We start from the raw sequence: 12,879 nt of genomic DNA, 5'->3' as shown, positions 1-12,879 counted from the left end.
ATTCCTGCTTTCCTCCCCAGTGACAGAATCCAGAGGAGAGCAGGTGATGCACTTTGTTCACAGATGATGAGTATGTTAGGATAGTAACAGAGCTTAAATGCAGTTCTTTATTATTAAAATATGTCTTACCGCTGTTATTCACAAACACTGCTAGAGGGAAGTGTAACGCACATTGTCCCTCCCCTGTGAATCAGAATTTCATGGAGAATTCTGCAGGATCAGCACAAATGGTGAGGTTTGGGATTTGGTTTATGTTTTTTTACAACCACTGCTGAAGTAAAATGGTAGTTCTGAATTAATTTTACACTTATTTGATAATAATTTAACCTCAAATCATCTTTGTACCTAACTCTATTTCAATTTTTAAACACACACACACAAATCCAAAACAAAACCAAACAAAAAACCACAAGAAAACCTGACAATGTCTCCTTTTGTTCATGACAAAAAAATATCACACCAAAGAGGAGCAGACCAATGCTGCCTAAGGCACTCTGACAGGCCTCTTTTTGAATTAGAGTTTACATGCTCTCCTTGCAAGTAACTACCTAAAACAAAATGAACCAGTAACAAAAATAGATCTAGTTCATCTTTTGCTTTACCAAATCTGCTTTCCTTGCACGTTAAACTTAAAGTAGTTCTCTGGGTAGAATTACTGACCCACAAGTTAATAGACTAAACATGGACACAATTTCAAAACTCCAACTTCTCTTTTGAAGATACAGGAAGCATCAGTACAACAGGAGATGGACCAAATGTCAGTCATTGCTGAGATGGTGCTTACAACATTGGGCAAAAAAACCCAAAATAGCTATTCTTAGTCTACAGGGAGTCTACTTTAAAGCCATTACTTCTTTGTTTCTTTTTCATCTGAATGACACTAATTAAAAGTTCTTTACAGAAATGTCTATATCTAGATTAACAGCTGATTGCAGATGTATTAAGCTTCAAGCAAAAGTTAACACTCATTAATGAGATTACCTGTTGTGATTAAATAAGGACAAACAAAAACAAACCACCTTGGAAAATTTTGTGACTGAGAATGAACTAAAGTTAAAAATACTCCTTTAAATAAATTCTCACACACACACTCTTTAACAACTTTTTTACTTTATTCAAAGTACAACCTTTTTGAGGTTATTGGAATAACTTCCCTACTCTTAAAGGAGCACATTAATGGAGAGTTAATTACAACAAGGGCTTCATCAAATTATTCAATGCTTCATCAAATTCTTCAATGCTTCAAATGCTGAAATAGTAAATGTTTCAGTAGTATTTGGTACCTAAATTGAGTGTCCCAAGAACCCTTTAGAAAGAACAACCACTCAAATTCCTCTATAAGTTCAAGGAAAACTGTAAGTACAGCCAGTGAATGAACATAATTTGTTGAAATCACCAAAGTTTCAGTTTAGCAGTTAATTTCAACCTGCAGTTAAAAAGGCACTAGCTGTCAGTCAGTTTTCTCACCCAACTCTATCATGAAAAGAAAAACTGACAGATCACAGGAGCTTGCCTTTGTAAACCAATTCGGGAACTTTCATGCTTCTTATTTGTTAGGTTAAAGGTTAAATTGCTGACCTCTGCCCTCCTGCTTAGCAGCCTTTCCCTTTTTCTGTAAAGCTTTATTTTGGGGCTGTATTTACATGGATTAGTCTCTTTTCATGCTAAGAAGGAATCTGTTCACAGCCAAAGCCTTAGTTCTGGTTGTACAAAAAGCAGTCACAATTATTCAGCAGCAGACAATGACCATATTGTGGATTTACAAAAAAACCACCTCAGCCATGGCAAGTTCTGTCCTTGCTGCACAAAACAATAGAAGAAAAATCTTATCAAGCATTCAAGAGAAAGCAAACAAAGCAGGCCCACTGTGAACTTGATGAAGATGTCAAGCTCCTTTAAAAAAATATAAATCAACAAAAGAGTTTAAAGTCTTGTGAGTGAGACTTTCTGTGCTGAATTCTTCTGTCTAGTTAAACAGTGCCAGCAGTAGCAATATAGTGCAGACTAGGAAATACTTGTGAAATAGAAAAGACTGTAGACAGAAGCAGTTAAAGCATGAAGCAAAAAGGACAAACAGATCTCTTCCCACAAAATAACTTACAAAAATGGAAGCACATTCAGCAATACCTGATACTAACTTTCTGGGGTTTTGTTAAATCTAGGACCATGCGCTAAGAACGCACTTTAAAAATGTGTTAGAAAAAACTCATGATGACTTGCAAAATGACAGATTCTAATACTTTTTCATGAAGTGAGCTTCTTTTCTAATTGAGCTACGCATTTCATTTATACTGTAAAAGCCAAACTGTGAGCTGTCTTCAAACAATGCTACTGATCTAGACACTGCAGCCCTAAGTAGTTCTTTCTGAAAATCTTCCACCTTGCTTGTACCTAGAAGAGAAGCAATCAAATGAAAACAGAAAAAACAAGCAGCAGCTTAGGATAGTACCAAATAGTACCTAGCTACTTGGATTTGGTTACTTTTCCAGTCCTGCTTTAGGAAGTTAGGTGTGGCAACATAATGCTACCATATGTGTTACCTGAATTTCAGCACGTGTTCAACAGAAAGCCTTTATTTAATAGAAAGGGACCCGAATTTTGCACTTCCTTGTTACTTCTAGACCTTCAGTATGTTATCTGTTTCTCAATACAGAACACGCAGACTTCAACAAAATGTTTTCACCCTAAAAAAATATAGGTCACTCTGGGAGTTGCATGGGTAAGGTTTATAAACTTTTGAACGACCTGCCCTTAATTATACTACAGTAACTTTGCTTATGTTCAAGAACACACATCATCTATATGGGAGGTAGTGCCTTATTATTACAAGATATGACAAAAAGATCATGATAAGAAGCAGCAGTCAGTCTATTTTACAGAGACAGAAACCTGCTGGTTCTCTCTACCTAAGAGCTATTACAGCACAAGGCTAGAACATGAAAAGTAAAGAAGGAAGTACTTAAACTACTCACAAGCTTCTAGTAGGAACAAGATTAGTAGTATGTGCTACTCTCAGAGCCAATTCAAATGCAAATTTCACCCTTTCTCTCAAACAATGATAAACTCCCTCAGAGTTAATAGTTTCCTTCTAAGATTCATCTCCCTTTTCAACTTAGTGGTATGTTTTAGAGAAAAGAAAGAAGCACATGGGAGTCTTACAGCAAGGCCTTTTAAATTCTGTCATAAAAGAAGTAGTATAAACTACATTTCCTTTACTAATCCAGTGAACGTTTGTTAACTCTAACGCACTTACACTCTGTCCATACTATTGCATTCAGGCTTCTTACTATGTTGTGGGTTTTTTGCTTAAAAAAAAAAAAAAAGAAGAAAAGAAAAAGAAAGAAATCCTTTAGCTATACTAAACCATTTTAAGCCTTTTCGTTGAACACACAGCAAGAATTTATGCTACACTCACAAAAAGATGAAAGCTGAGGTCCTTGGAGAGAAAGGCCTTTTGGCACACTACATGGTAAAGCTACAGACTTGACATACTTTTATCATGTCTGCTTTGGCGAGAACACAAAAACCCCACACAAAAGCATGCTACGTTCTCCCAGACAGGGGTGTAGGGGGGTGTCTTACTCTTGTGAGCATTTACTTTCAAATGTTCATACTTTAGAGACTATTTTGATTGGTTACTTTAGACTAACAAATTCTCTTTTTCTACATGAAGAGTTTGACAGTCAGACTACAATTCTCACAGCCCCATCAAACAAGAGAGGATCTTTGGCTGAGGTCCAGCAAGATCCTTACATTTGTCACGTCATATTTCTGACGAATGACCTGCAGCAGTTTTAAGATAATTAAATGCTTTGAAAGTCAAAAGAAAGATTTCTTAAGTAGCTAGCATGCTTTCACTTTCTTTATATAGGTATTTAAACTAAAATTGCTACTAGTTTTTTTCTGCTTCTGCATCTCAAAAAGCCAAAACAATCTCTCAGTTGAGGTTTAAAGGACACACAGCTCTAACACACATCACCTACAAGCACGAAACGTCAACAGCACAGACCGAATCTCTAGAAGTGCTTACGCCGGCTTAAGCAGTATAATTTGTAAAAGGAACAATACAACTCCTTTGTAAAGTACTACTTCAATTTCCGTGAAGTTTTACTGTTATGAGATGGCATGACAAATCCTCCAGTAGAAGGACTTCACAATCTCATAAAATACATTGTCCCTTCCTTTACATGAAACTTAAGAATGGGAAAGAAAAACTGATTAAAATAAGTTAAGACTTTACCTGTATCTTCAGTTTAAAATACCCAACATTAATTGCTGTTTTATGGGCCACACATCGGCCTTGGTGCAAGGTTAACTCCAATCAGTGAAACCTCTAAAATAATAATAACAATAATAATTCTAAAAACTTCTTGTTTGGTCTACCTTGGTTTTCTGTGTCTTCCACAAAGTATGAGGGAGTTGGAAAGTTCCTCCACTTGACATTCTTAAACTTGACACACACAACATAGGTTCCTCCCTAGATAACTTCCAAGTACTGTCACTGTAAAGATGCAGACTCCATTTCTACTATTCTGCTGTTGCTGCCCTAGACTATTGGTGAGAAGGAATCAGCATTTTATCAGAAGCAGGTATGGACAAGAGAACTGGGCTATTTGATGAAATTGAAACGCTCTGAATTCCAGGCAGGCCAAATAAAATTTTTAAAAAAACAAAGTTAAGATAAAAGCAGTTTTGAGACAAAAGTTTGGGACAGAGACACCATGGCTGAGCTGATCCAGCGATCATTTCCTTCCTCAGTTCACACATTTCATTGTGGTTTGGCAGAGTTCCACCCAGATTGGAATAAAATAATGTTTTGCTTTTTCAACTTCTTTGGTTTTAATTAAGTTTTCTCTTCATACCTTATTAGGAGTACAAAACATCCTCCAGATGTTCCTGAAGCTTACATGTCTAGGAATCAAGCCTTAGGACCATAGGGTAATTCAGGCTGGAAGGGACCTTGGGATATCTACAGTCCAAGCTCCTCTCCAAGAAGGCCAGATGTGAGATCATGTCAGGTTGCAAGTCAATTGTCCTGGTGACTAAGAGGGAGCTTCTATATGACAGTCAATGGATAAGGTTGCTTTCATTTGTTTCAAAATTATTAACCAAATACACATTTAATGCAAGATTGGTAGCAATTCCATGAGCAATAAAGCTACTTGAATGCACAACTGTTTGTCAGCAGTTAATAACACAAATCAGTGTCTCCCATTTCAGGAAGATGCAAGTGAACCATGAAATATATTAAAGTTTTTAATTGCAGTTAATAATCAAATGGAAAACACCCATCACTACACAAACTTTTGAATAAAACTAAATAAAGGCAAGTTTTAGCATCCCACAAGCCAGACAATCTCCCACACTAGGACTGTTATAACTTTGGAGCAATTAATTCTCCTCAAGACCATGTCAGAAGACTGACAAAAGAATTGAGAGCATTGTAAGTGCTCAATAGGACTATGATACTAGCCACAAACTTCAGAAAACAGTTGTCTTTTAGCTAATTTAGCTAATAGGGGGAATAAATAGTTTTTAAACATGCCTGGTAATTTGCTCCTCACACACCTCTTCTACATCTTGCTTTTCATAACAGTTACCGCTTGCCATTTAACATACATTCCCTGACTGGGGGAGAAACAAAAGCAGTTTATATATACTCTTGGGTCTTCTGGCACAGAACAGCTAGTCAAGAAGTAGAAGAGACTAGATGGAGGTCTCTAGGTCTGTATTTCTAGAAGGGTAATTTACTTGGGATACAGCATAGATGTGGAGAGGCAATCATCAAATTTTATTTGGACAGGACAGAATATTTTGGGGGACACAAATCTAAGACTTCTAAGACTAAAAGTACCTCTTAAATATAAAAAACAAATTGGTTGGTAAAAATATTTTTTACATTATTCAGAAAGAACATGTAACTTCAGAATATGAGTTGTAAAAACAACTACTACTATTTTTTCTACTTACTAAAAACAATATCTGAAGATTTTTCACCTACAAGTGCATACAAGAAACCTACAAACACAACTAAGGAAACTCCCACAGAATCAGTTGGTTTATAGAACAAAATGTATACTAAATTCTCCAATTAAAAACCTGTAAAGTAGTTTCCGTGCTTTTTAACCCACCTTCCCACAGCAGGGAATTAATCCCTCCAGGGGGATGCAAACAAACTTCAAAGAGAAGATTATACCCAGACACTAGTACTGTACAATGTAATGTTTATGGTCAAATTTGTTCAGATTTTCTGGCACTAGAATCCAGGTCAGATGTGCAGAAACAAAGACTAGTTATTAAAAGGGCTCCTGCAGTTACATCAAACAGTGGTGATGGCACAGAGCAGTAGGCCAAAATTGTATTCCAGTTACAACTCCTATGGAGGCTCAGGCAGTAAAGAGTTGCAGCTATTTGACTTTGGCTGATTGTAACAAACAAATACAGATATAAGAGGAGAAAAGTGGCCTCCCATTAAATAGAATACAAAAATCCTTTTATTGGTTCATTGTAACGTATATACGATACACTCCTGATCATTTCATAAAAGGAATATTACTTAATTATATGTTAATTGATTATTAATATTTAATTTTTACATCCCTCCTTTTCCTAACATTCTAGAAACTGATTTCACAAAACTAACTAAAATCTGGGTTGATGATTTTCAACCTTTGCTTTTCCTTTTTGATCAAGTTCCTCTGGTTTAGAAAAAAGTGTAATCAATAATTCCCAAATACATGGTGGCGTCAACAGTTCTGGGATTTCTCTAGCACAAACACAGGAATACTTGTCAGAAATCATATTATAGAAAGATACTTGTTTAATTATGACTTCATAAAAATGTTTGGTAAAAATAGCTAACTAAATCATGTTTCTGGATAAAATCATTTGACCCAAGGAAAAAATCTGGGAACAGATAAAAATTCTTCCATAGACAAGTAAGAAAGAGGAAGTAAAAATAAATGCCACAAGAAGTTTTAGAGTATTGATGGCTTAAAAACTACCCATTCCTTATATAAGCAGCAAATACAAATCTGAAAATTAATTTACTTTTTCAACCTAATGAAGTAAGAGTCCTTTCTATTTTAGAAGACAAAAGAAGTCAAAATAGTCAGAGAAATAATGAAATTGTCCACAACTAGGGATAGAGGCAAGAATTTCTCATTACTAGTCCTACCTGTAAAAGATTCTGCAGAACCAATTATTAAGATGTCTTTTAAAAAAGCATAATATTAAATACACTTCCTTCTCTTACAATATGTGGTTCTTAAGAACAGTTTTAGCCAAAAAATAGGTAGAATTACAGTGCAAAGCAGTACCTTTCCCAACGCAACTGATTCCTGAATAGGATACTTCTGCATACACTTCAAAGGTGGTTTCTGGATTTTGTCTGAAAAGAAAATAAAATAGTATTTAGCACATTGAGAATTTTTTTTCAAGTGTGCTTTCAGTTACTCAGTCAAAAAGGGTTCTAGGAATGCACATGTTACAATGATGACTTGATAAACAGATTTCTTGTTTTATAGTCTGTCAGAACTTCACATCAGATCTCTCTAACTTACTAGCAAGCAACAAGATCAGGCTGAAGCTCAGATGAGTCAGTGTGATCAGGGCATTTAACAAACTTCTACAGAGAAAAAAGAATCAAACCAGGCACACAGAACCTGTAAGTCAGTGTGCCTAGTCTGCATCTCTAGATATCAAACATCCCAGGCCTATAATTCAGAACTTTGCCTGAAAAAGAAAACCATGCCTTTTATATAAATTTTCAGAATCTGCTCAGATAGAGAAACAAGAGTTACTGCAGTTCTTGGCCATAGTGATTTTCATTGCATGTACCACTTCCCTGTAATTTCACCTTTACTTTCAAACAAGAAAATAGATCACCTACGTGCTAAAGAGAGGTTTTTTTCAGACAATCAAATATAATCCTGAATACATTTCACTAAACTGAAAACAGTCACATTATCCAACACGGAACAAACAACCCAGATTCACACTGCGTTACTGTGACCCTTGAATTCAACTTCATGGCAATTATTTGCTCAGGAAAAAGGAATAAAAAAGAAGCTGCAGTCAGGAGGATGCAAAGTCATTTTCTGCATACATTACTGGAAAACTTTAGAGACTGTATTTAGGATGAAGACAGTTCCCTTCTTTAATTCCTGTCAAAATATTTCTCTCTCTTTGTCAAGAAGAGGCCATACTGAAGAATACTACAAATGCACAAGGTTTCCCCTCATGAGACTCCAGCCTCAAATGCAGAAAGCTGCCAGATGCAGTAAAATAAGGAAATAGATGAAAAAGCCAGAAATTATATGAAATTCAGCTACAAAATGTAAATTAAGCTTGAGGAAAGAGACTTATTCAGCTCCAGAGTTGTAAATATACCAGTAATAAAAGCAAAAAGTTAGTAGGACTTAAAAAAAAAAAAACAACAAACATAGCCAAAAACTTTGAGCATACATTTCAGTTCTTACTAATGTAACTTCATAACTGAAGCTGTGGAATTATATTTCATAAGAAGCATGTAAAGGTAGCAGGTGATAGGATAAGAAAGCATATTTTGAGTTCAATTCCTGACTTTAGCAATGTTAGCTTTTCCAATTTTTCCCATGAGATTAAAGAGAATCACACATCAGACTTACAATATTTAGTTACTGAAATAAAGATTTTGAGAGTCTGAACATGTAACACTTTATTCCTCAATTTTCTGGTTAAAAATCAAGCATCAAAATTGTGTAATTACTGCTCTAAACATATGGCTGTTGGTATAGTCATAAATTGTCTCCTAAGTGTTAATGTAAGCTAACTAATATTAATTAACCTATGAATTTTGTTAGCTCCCTTACAGCTAAGGATGAAAATAATTACAAAACCCATATATATGCCAGAATTTCTACCTGAATAATAATTCTAAAAATGAAACTCATCCAAGCCAGCATCACAAACCAAACACATAAACATGTCAAGGAGTTTAGCCTACACTTCAGAGCATTTCTATTTTTTAATCCTACTATAACACCAAAAAGGATTAAACAAAACATTTTTAACCAAGCCACAGGCCCACTTAGCGTAACTCAAGTGGCTCTAAGCCAAACCCCACACCTATTTAAACCGACAGAAAAGCTGCCGTCGGTTTCAGTAGCACAGGATCACACTCTGCAGTTTTACAGAGCACCTCTCAGGAGCAACAATGGTTCGCAAGTCAATTAATGTTAATTTAATTTGCCACCAGTTGCCAACTGATTTGCCTTAAATAGCCATTTTTCAGAGAGCTAAATTCGTAAGTTATGAGAAACCTAAAATAAAAAAATCAACTATTATTTTGCAGTATAAAACAAACTTGCATAATTCTCTCTGTACTGCTTAGAGTTACTGCATATACTCTGCTTCAACTACTGAGATTCTTAGCTACATTCCTAGGGTCATGGCACAGGATGAAATGATACCCACAGAATACCAGAAATGTATTTTTCCTTTTGTATATATTGCTGTGCAGCCTTATCTTACCCTCCTTGTTTGTGCCTTTATTTTTAGCACCCTGTTTCCTTAATTAAAAGGTTATAAATTTTATAATATTTTTACAGCTAAAATAAAATAACAAACACCTTTTTAGTATTATGTTAGGGTCTGTGTTCAAATGCTTCAGTGAAAACGCTGTGTAACACAGCTGGCAAAAGCACATACTATATGTCGAAACTTTCAGACAAAAAGACATCACATTTTGTATTTTAATATTCCATGACAAACGTCCACTTATTTCTGTGAACAGTGAATTTAAAGTAGCTTTGCCAAGCCAGAAACTTAGTATTAAAGGCTGCATTCAACAAGCTAACACCTCAGTATGCGAATGAAGTCATTGTTGGAATCTGAATATTTTATAACTTTTCAGTGGAACTCAGGAAACAAGTGACTATGAGATTTCATAGTTTGCAAACATAGCATAAACATGCATCATAATGTATATATTTTGTAGTCCATTTTTATGACTATTAAACTACCCTGCAGACATCTAATGCCACCTGTGCATTGTACAGAAACCTCAACCCACTGAGATCATCCACAGCATAACACCCTTCGACACACACACAAAAGTTTCTTTCCTCCCAGCAGTCACTTGAAGACCCACAGCCAGCTACCCTGTGAACACAGAGATGCAACTAAAAAAATATATGGGAAACATATGCACAAACGTACATAGCATCGCATTTATTTGATAACTGGGTAATTTCAGAAGGAAATGCAACTTTCTGTAAATAGAAATTTACAAAGGAACTCTATAAGGAAAGAATGCTTTTGTGAGAAATGCTAGTTTCCCTTCTTACAGTACCTGTCAGGCACAAAGTGCCCTGCACATACCGCGTGACGAGCTCCAGCACAAAGCTCAACCCAACAGCTTCACCCAATACTCAGTTTACCTTTCTTCACCTGCAGCTGTTGCACGCCAAAAGCTTACAGGACTGTTGGCAACTTCTTGATGCTTTCACTTCAGTCTGATGCAGCTACTGATAATTTTCTCTAAGCAATCTTTCACTCAAATGACTCATTACTACACAGCCATAAAAAATACAGCTGACACATACGTCCAGGTTTCACACCGAGTTTATCACAGTGTGTGCAACTGATCGTGTGCCAAGAAGTATAATATCTCATGATTATCAATCTACAGCAAGAAGCAAGAGATATGACTACTGGATGTTTGCAACAGCTCCAACACATGCTGGTGACACCACTGAAGGAGGCATTGCCTCCCTGCGCCAAATTACACAGTAGTTCTCTCATTCATGCTCCCACATGCCCCAATAAGGGAGCTTCTTATCAACTTGAAAATCTGTGCTGGATTAAACACTCAGGTTAGAAGAGCAGATCAGAAAAGCCTCTTACTCAGGTAGGCTCTCTCTTCCTTCACATATTGCAGGATTGTTTTGAAATGTTGTCCTTACTTCCCTTGTGCACAGAATTCTAAAGTGGAAAAAAGCAACTTATGAATTGTTGCTCAAGGCAAAGTTGCTTAATCACACAAAGGACAAAATGCTTTCCACGAGGAATGAAAAGTAATGCTTAAATGGGGCTATCACCTGTGCTTTCCTGGTGACAGAGGAAGACACGGCCTTTGTCTGCAAGCTTGAAAGACGTGTTCATACCCAAAGACTTTGCACAGAATAAGTCCTAGAGTCCATTGGCTGTAATAAATACTTGTAACTGCCACATCTCCTCACTGATACCAGTGAAGTTTCCAGCTGAAGCATCTCATCTGAGTGAGTACATTCACATTCAGCAAAGTGTATGCAAAATCATTAAAAGTCAAATTAGCCATCAAAAATCTAAAGATGCTAAACACATAAAAGAAACTACATTTCAGGTAAGCATCAGTCTGTTAACAGATTTAAGATAAGTCACTTCAGATCACAATCTTGAAGTGACCCAAGCAAGGGTGACCACTGCAAGACCTAAGGTTGCGAGTTACAAATGTAACCTGCTCTCTTGTCACAATAGTAACGATTTTAGAATTCCACATGTATTTGAATGTAAGCTAAGAGTTTAACTAGTTTATCAGGCTTTGATTTTTTGTAGCAACAGATGAGAACTCATAGGCCAAAACAGTGCAACAATTACCCCACAGTATCTCCCAAAGAAGGAAGGTTTCTCTCTGGAACCAACCAACCATTTCAGTGCTATCTTTACAAGCACTAATTACACCTTTTCCTAAAATATCTGGCTGGATAGACACACATTTATGTCTATCCAGCCTAGGGGCTTGGGAACTTCAAGATGCATCATCACACTACGGATACTACAAACTATGTCTCCTCCAGTCTCATATTCAAGTTAAGCAAGAGGTGAAAAGTTAAAGCCCTATTTAATCTCGAAGAACACTGTGTTCAACAAGGAAAAGCAACTGCTCAACAGCACCTGCTAAAACTGCTGAATAAAATACAATCTAACTGGATCTCTCCACTCTATTACACTTTTAATGCACAAAAACATCAGCACACTCTGCTTGGTAACTTTACGACATCTGCCTCAGAAGGAGTAAATTTGCCTGGAACAGCATATAAATGAACTGAGATCTTAAATGTGGCAACACCAAACTTACCAACAGGGCTTTACCAATAAATCAACCCGCAGTTGCAGGAAAATTAAGAAACAGTGAGGGCATGGAGCTGCAGGCCCAAAACATTCACGACTGGCACAACTGCCTTCTCCTTTGCCCCAATCTCCTTGCTAATGCACTTTCAAGATATCACAGCGAGACTATCCATCTTTTATTTAGCACACTCCAATCTAGGCAAGGAGGCTTTGAGCTCTCTCGACCCCACCACACCCACAAAACAGATGTCACCAGTGCTGGCTGTGACGAGTCTCCCATCCCAGCAGTCCCAGCCCCCCTCACGGCCTGCTCGGATAACGCTCACACGGCCCTCACAGCCTGGCCCCAGGAGCTACCACACGGAGAACTGAAGACAGGAGGAACAGACAACAGATCGGGCTTGGGTTGAGGGCGGTAAACGACACTGTCCTCCTCCTCTCCTCAGGGCAGGGGGGCGGAGGAGCTCCCGGCCCCGGGGCCCCCTGCCCGGCCGCCCCCTCCCCGCGGCCCGCGGGCTGGCCTGGGGGATGTCAGGCACTCCTCCCCCTTCTTCCTCCCTCTCCTTCTCGCCCTTCCCCGAGACCTGCAGGCTCGGCCGGGGTCTGGCCCGCGCGGCCTCACAGGGAGCTGGAAGGAGGGCGGGGAAGTCCCCTTCTCGCTCTTCAGAGCGCGCCCGCCTTCCTGAGGGCCTGCAAGGGGGGCTGGAGAGCTCCGGGGGGCACTCACTTGATCCTGGATCCCATGGTCTCTGGGGGGCCGCATAGGCCCGGGCCAGAGAGGCAGGG

The 12,879-nt window shown here is 37.8% G+C and overlaps 1 protein-coding gene across 1 annotated transcript in view; it reads right to left on the bottom strand.

Moving 5' to 3' along the window:
• Positions 1-12,867, bottom strand: part of DENND1A (DENN/MADD domain containing 1A) — a 184,049-nt gene extending 171,182 nt beyond the window's left edge. The window contains 2 exon segments of the mRNA XM_009998932.1: positions 7,320-7,390; positions 12,821-12,867. Coding sequence (XP_009997234.1) covers positions 7,320-7,390; positions 12,821-12,837 — 88 coding nt within the window. The 5' untranslated portion in view covers positions 12,838-12,867.
• Between the last annotated feature and the right edge of the window lie 12 nt (positions 12,868-12,879).

The sequence above is a fragment of the Chaetura pelagica genome, unplaced genomic scaffold, assembly GCF_000747805.2.
Source record: "Chaetura pelagica isolate M959 unplaced genomic scaffold, ChaPel_1.0 scaffold405, whole genome shotgun sequence".
NCBI classification, from domain to species: Eukaryota; Metazoa; Chordata; class Aves; order Apodiformes; family Apodidae; genus Chaetura; species Chaetura pelagica.
Note: the sequence above shows the minus strand (reverse complement) of the source record. Positions and strands in the feature narration are given on the sequence as shown.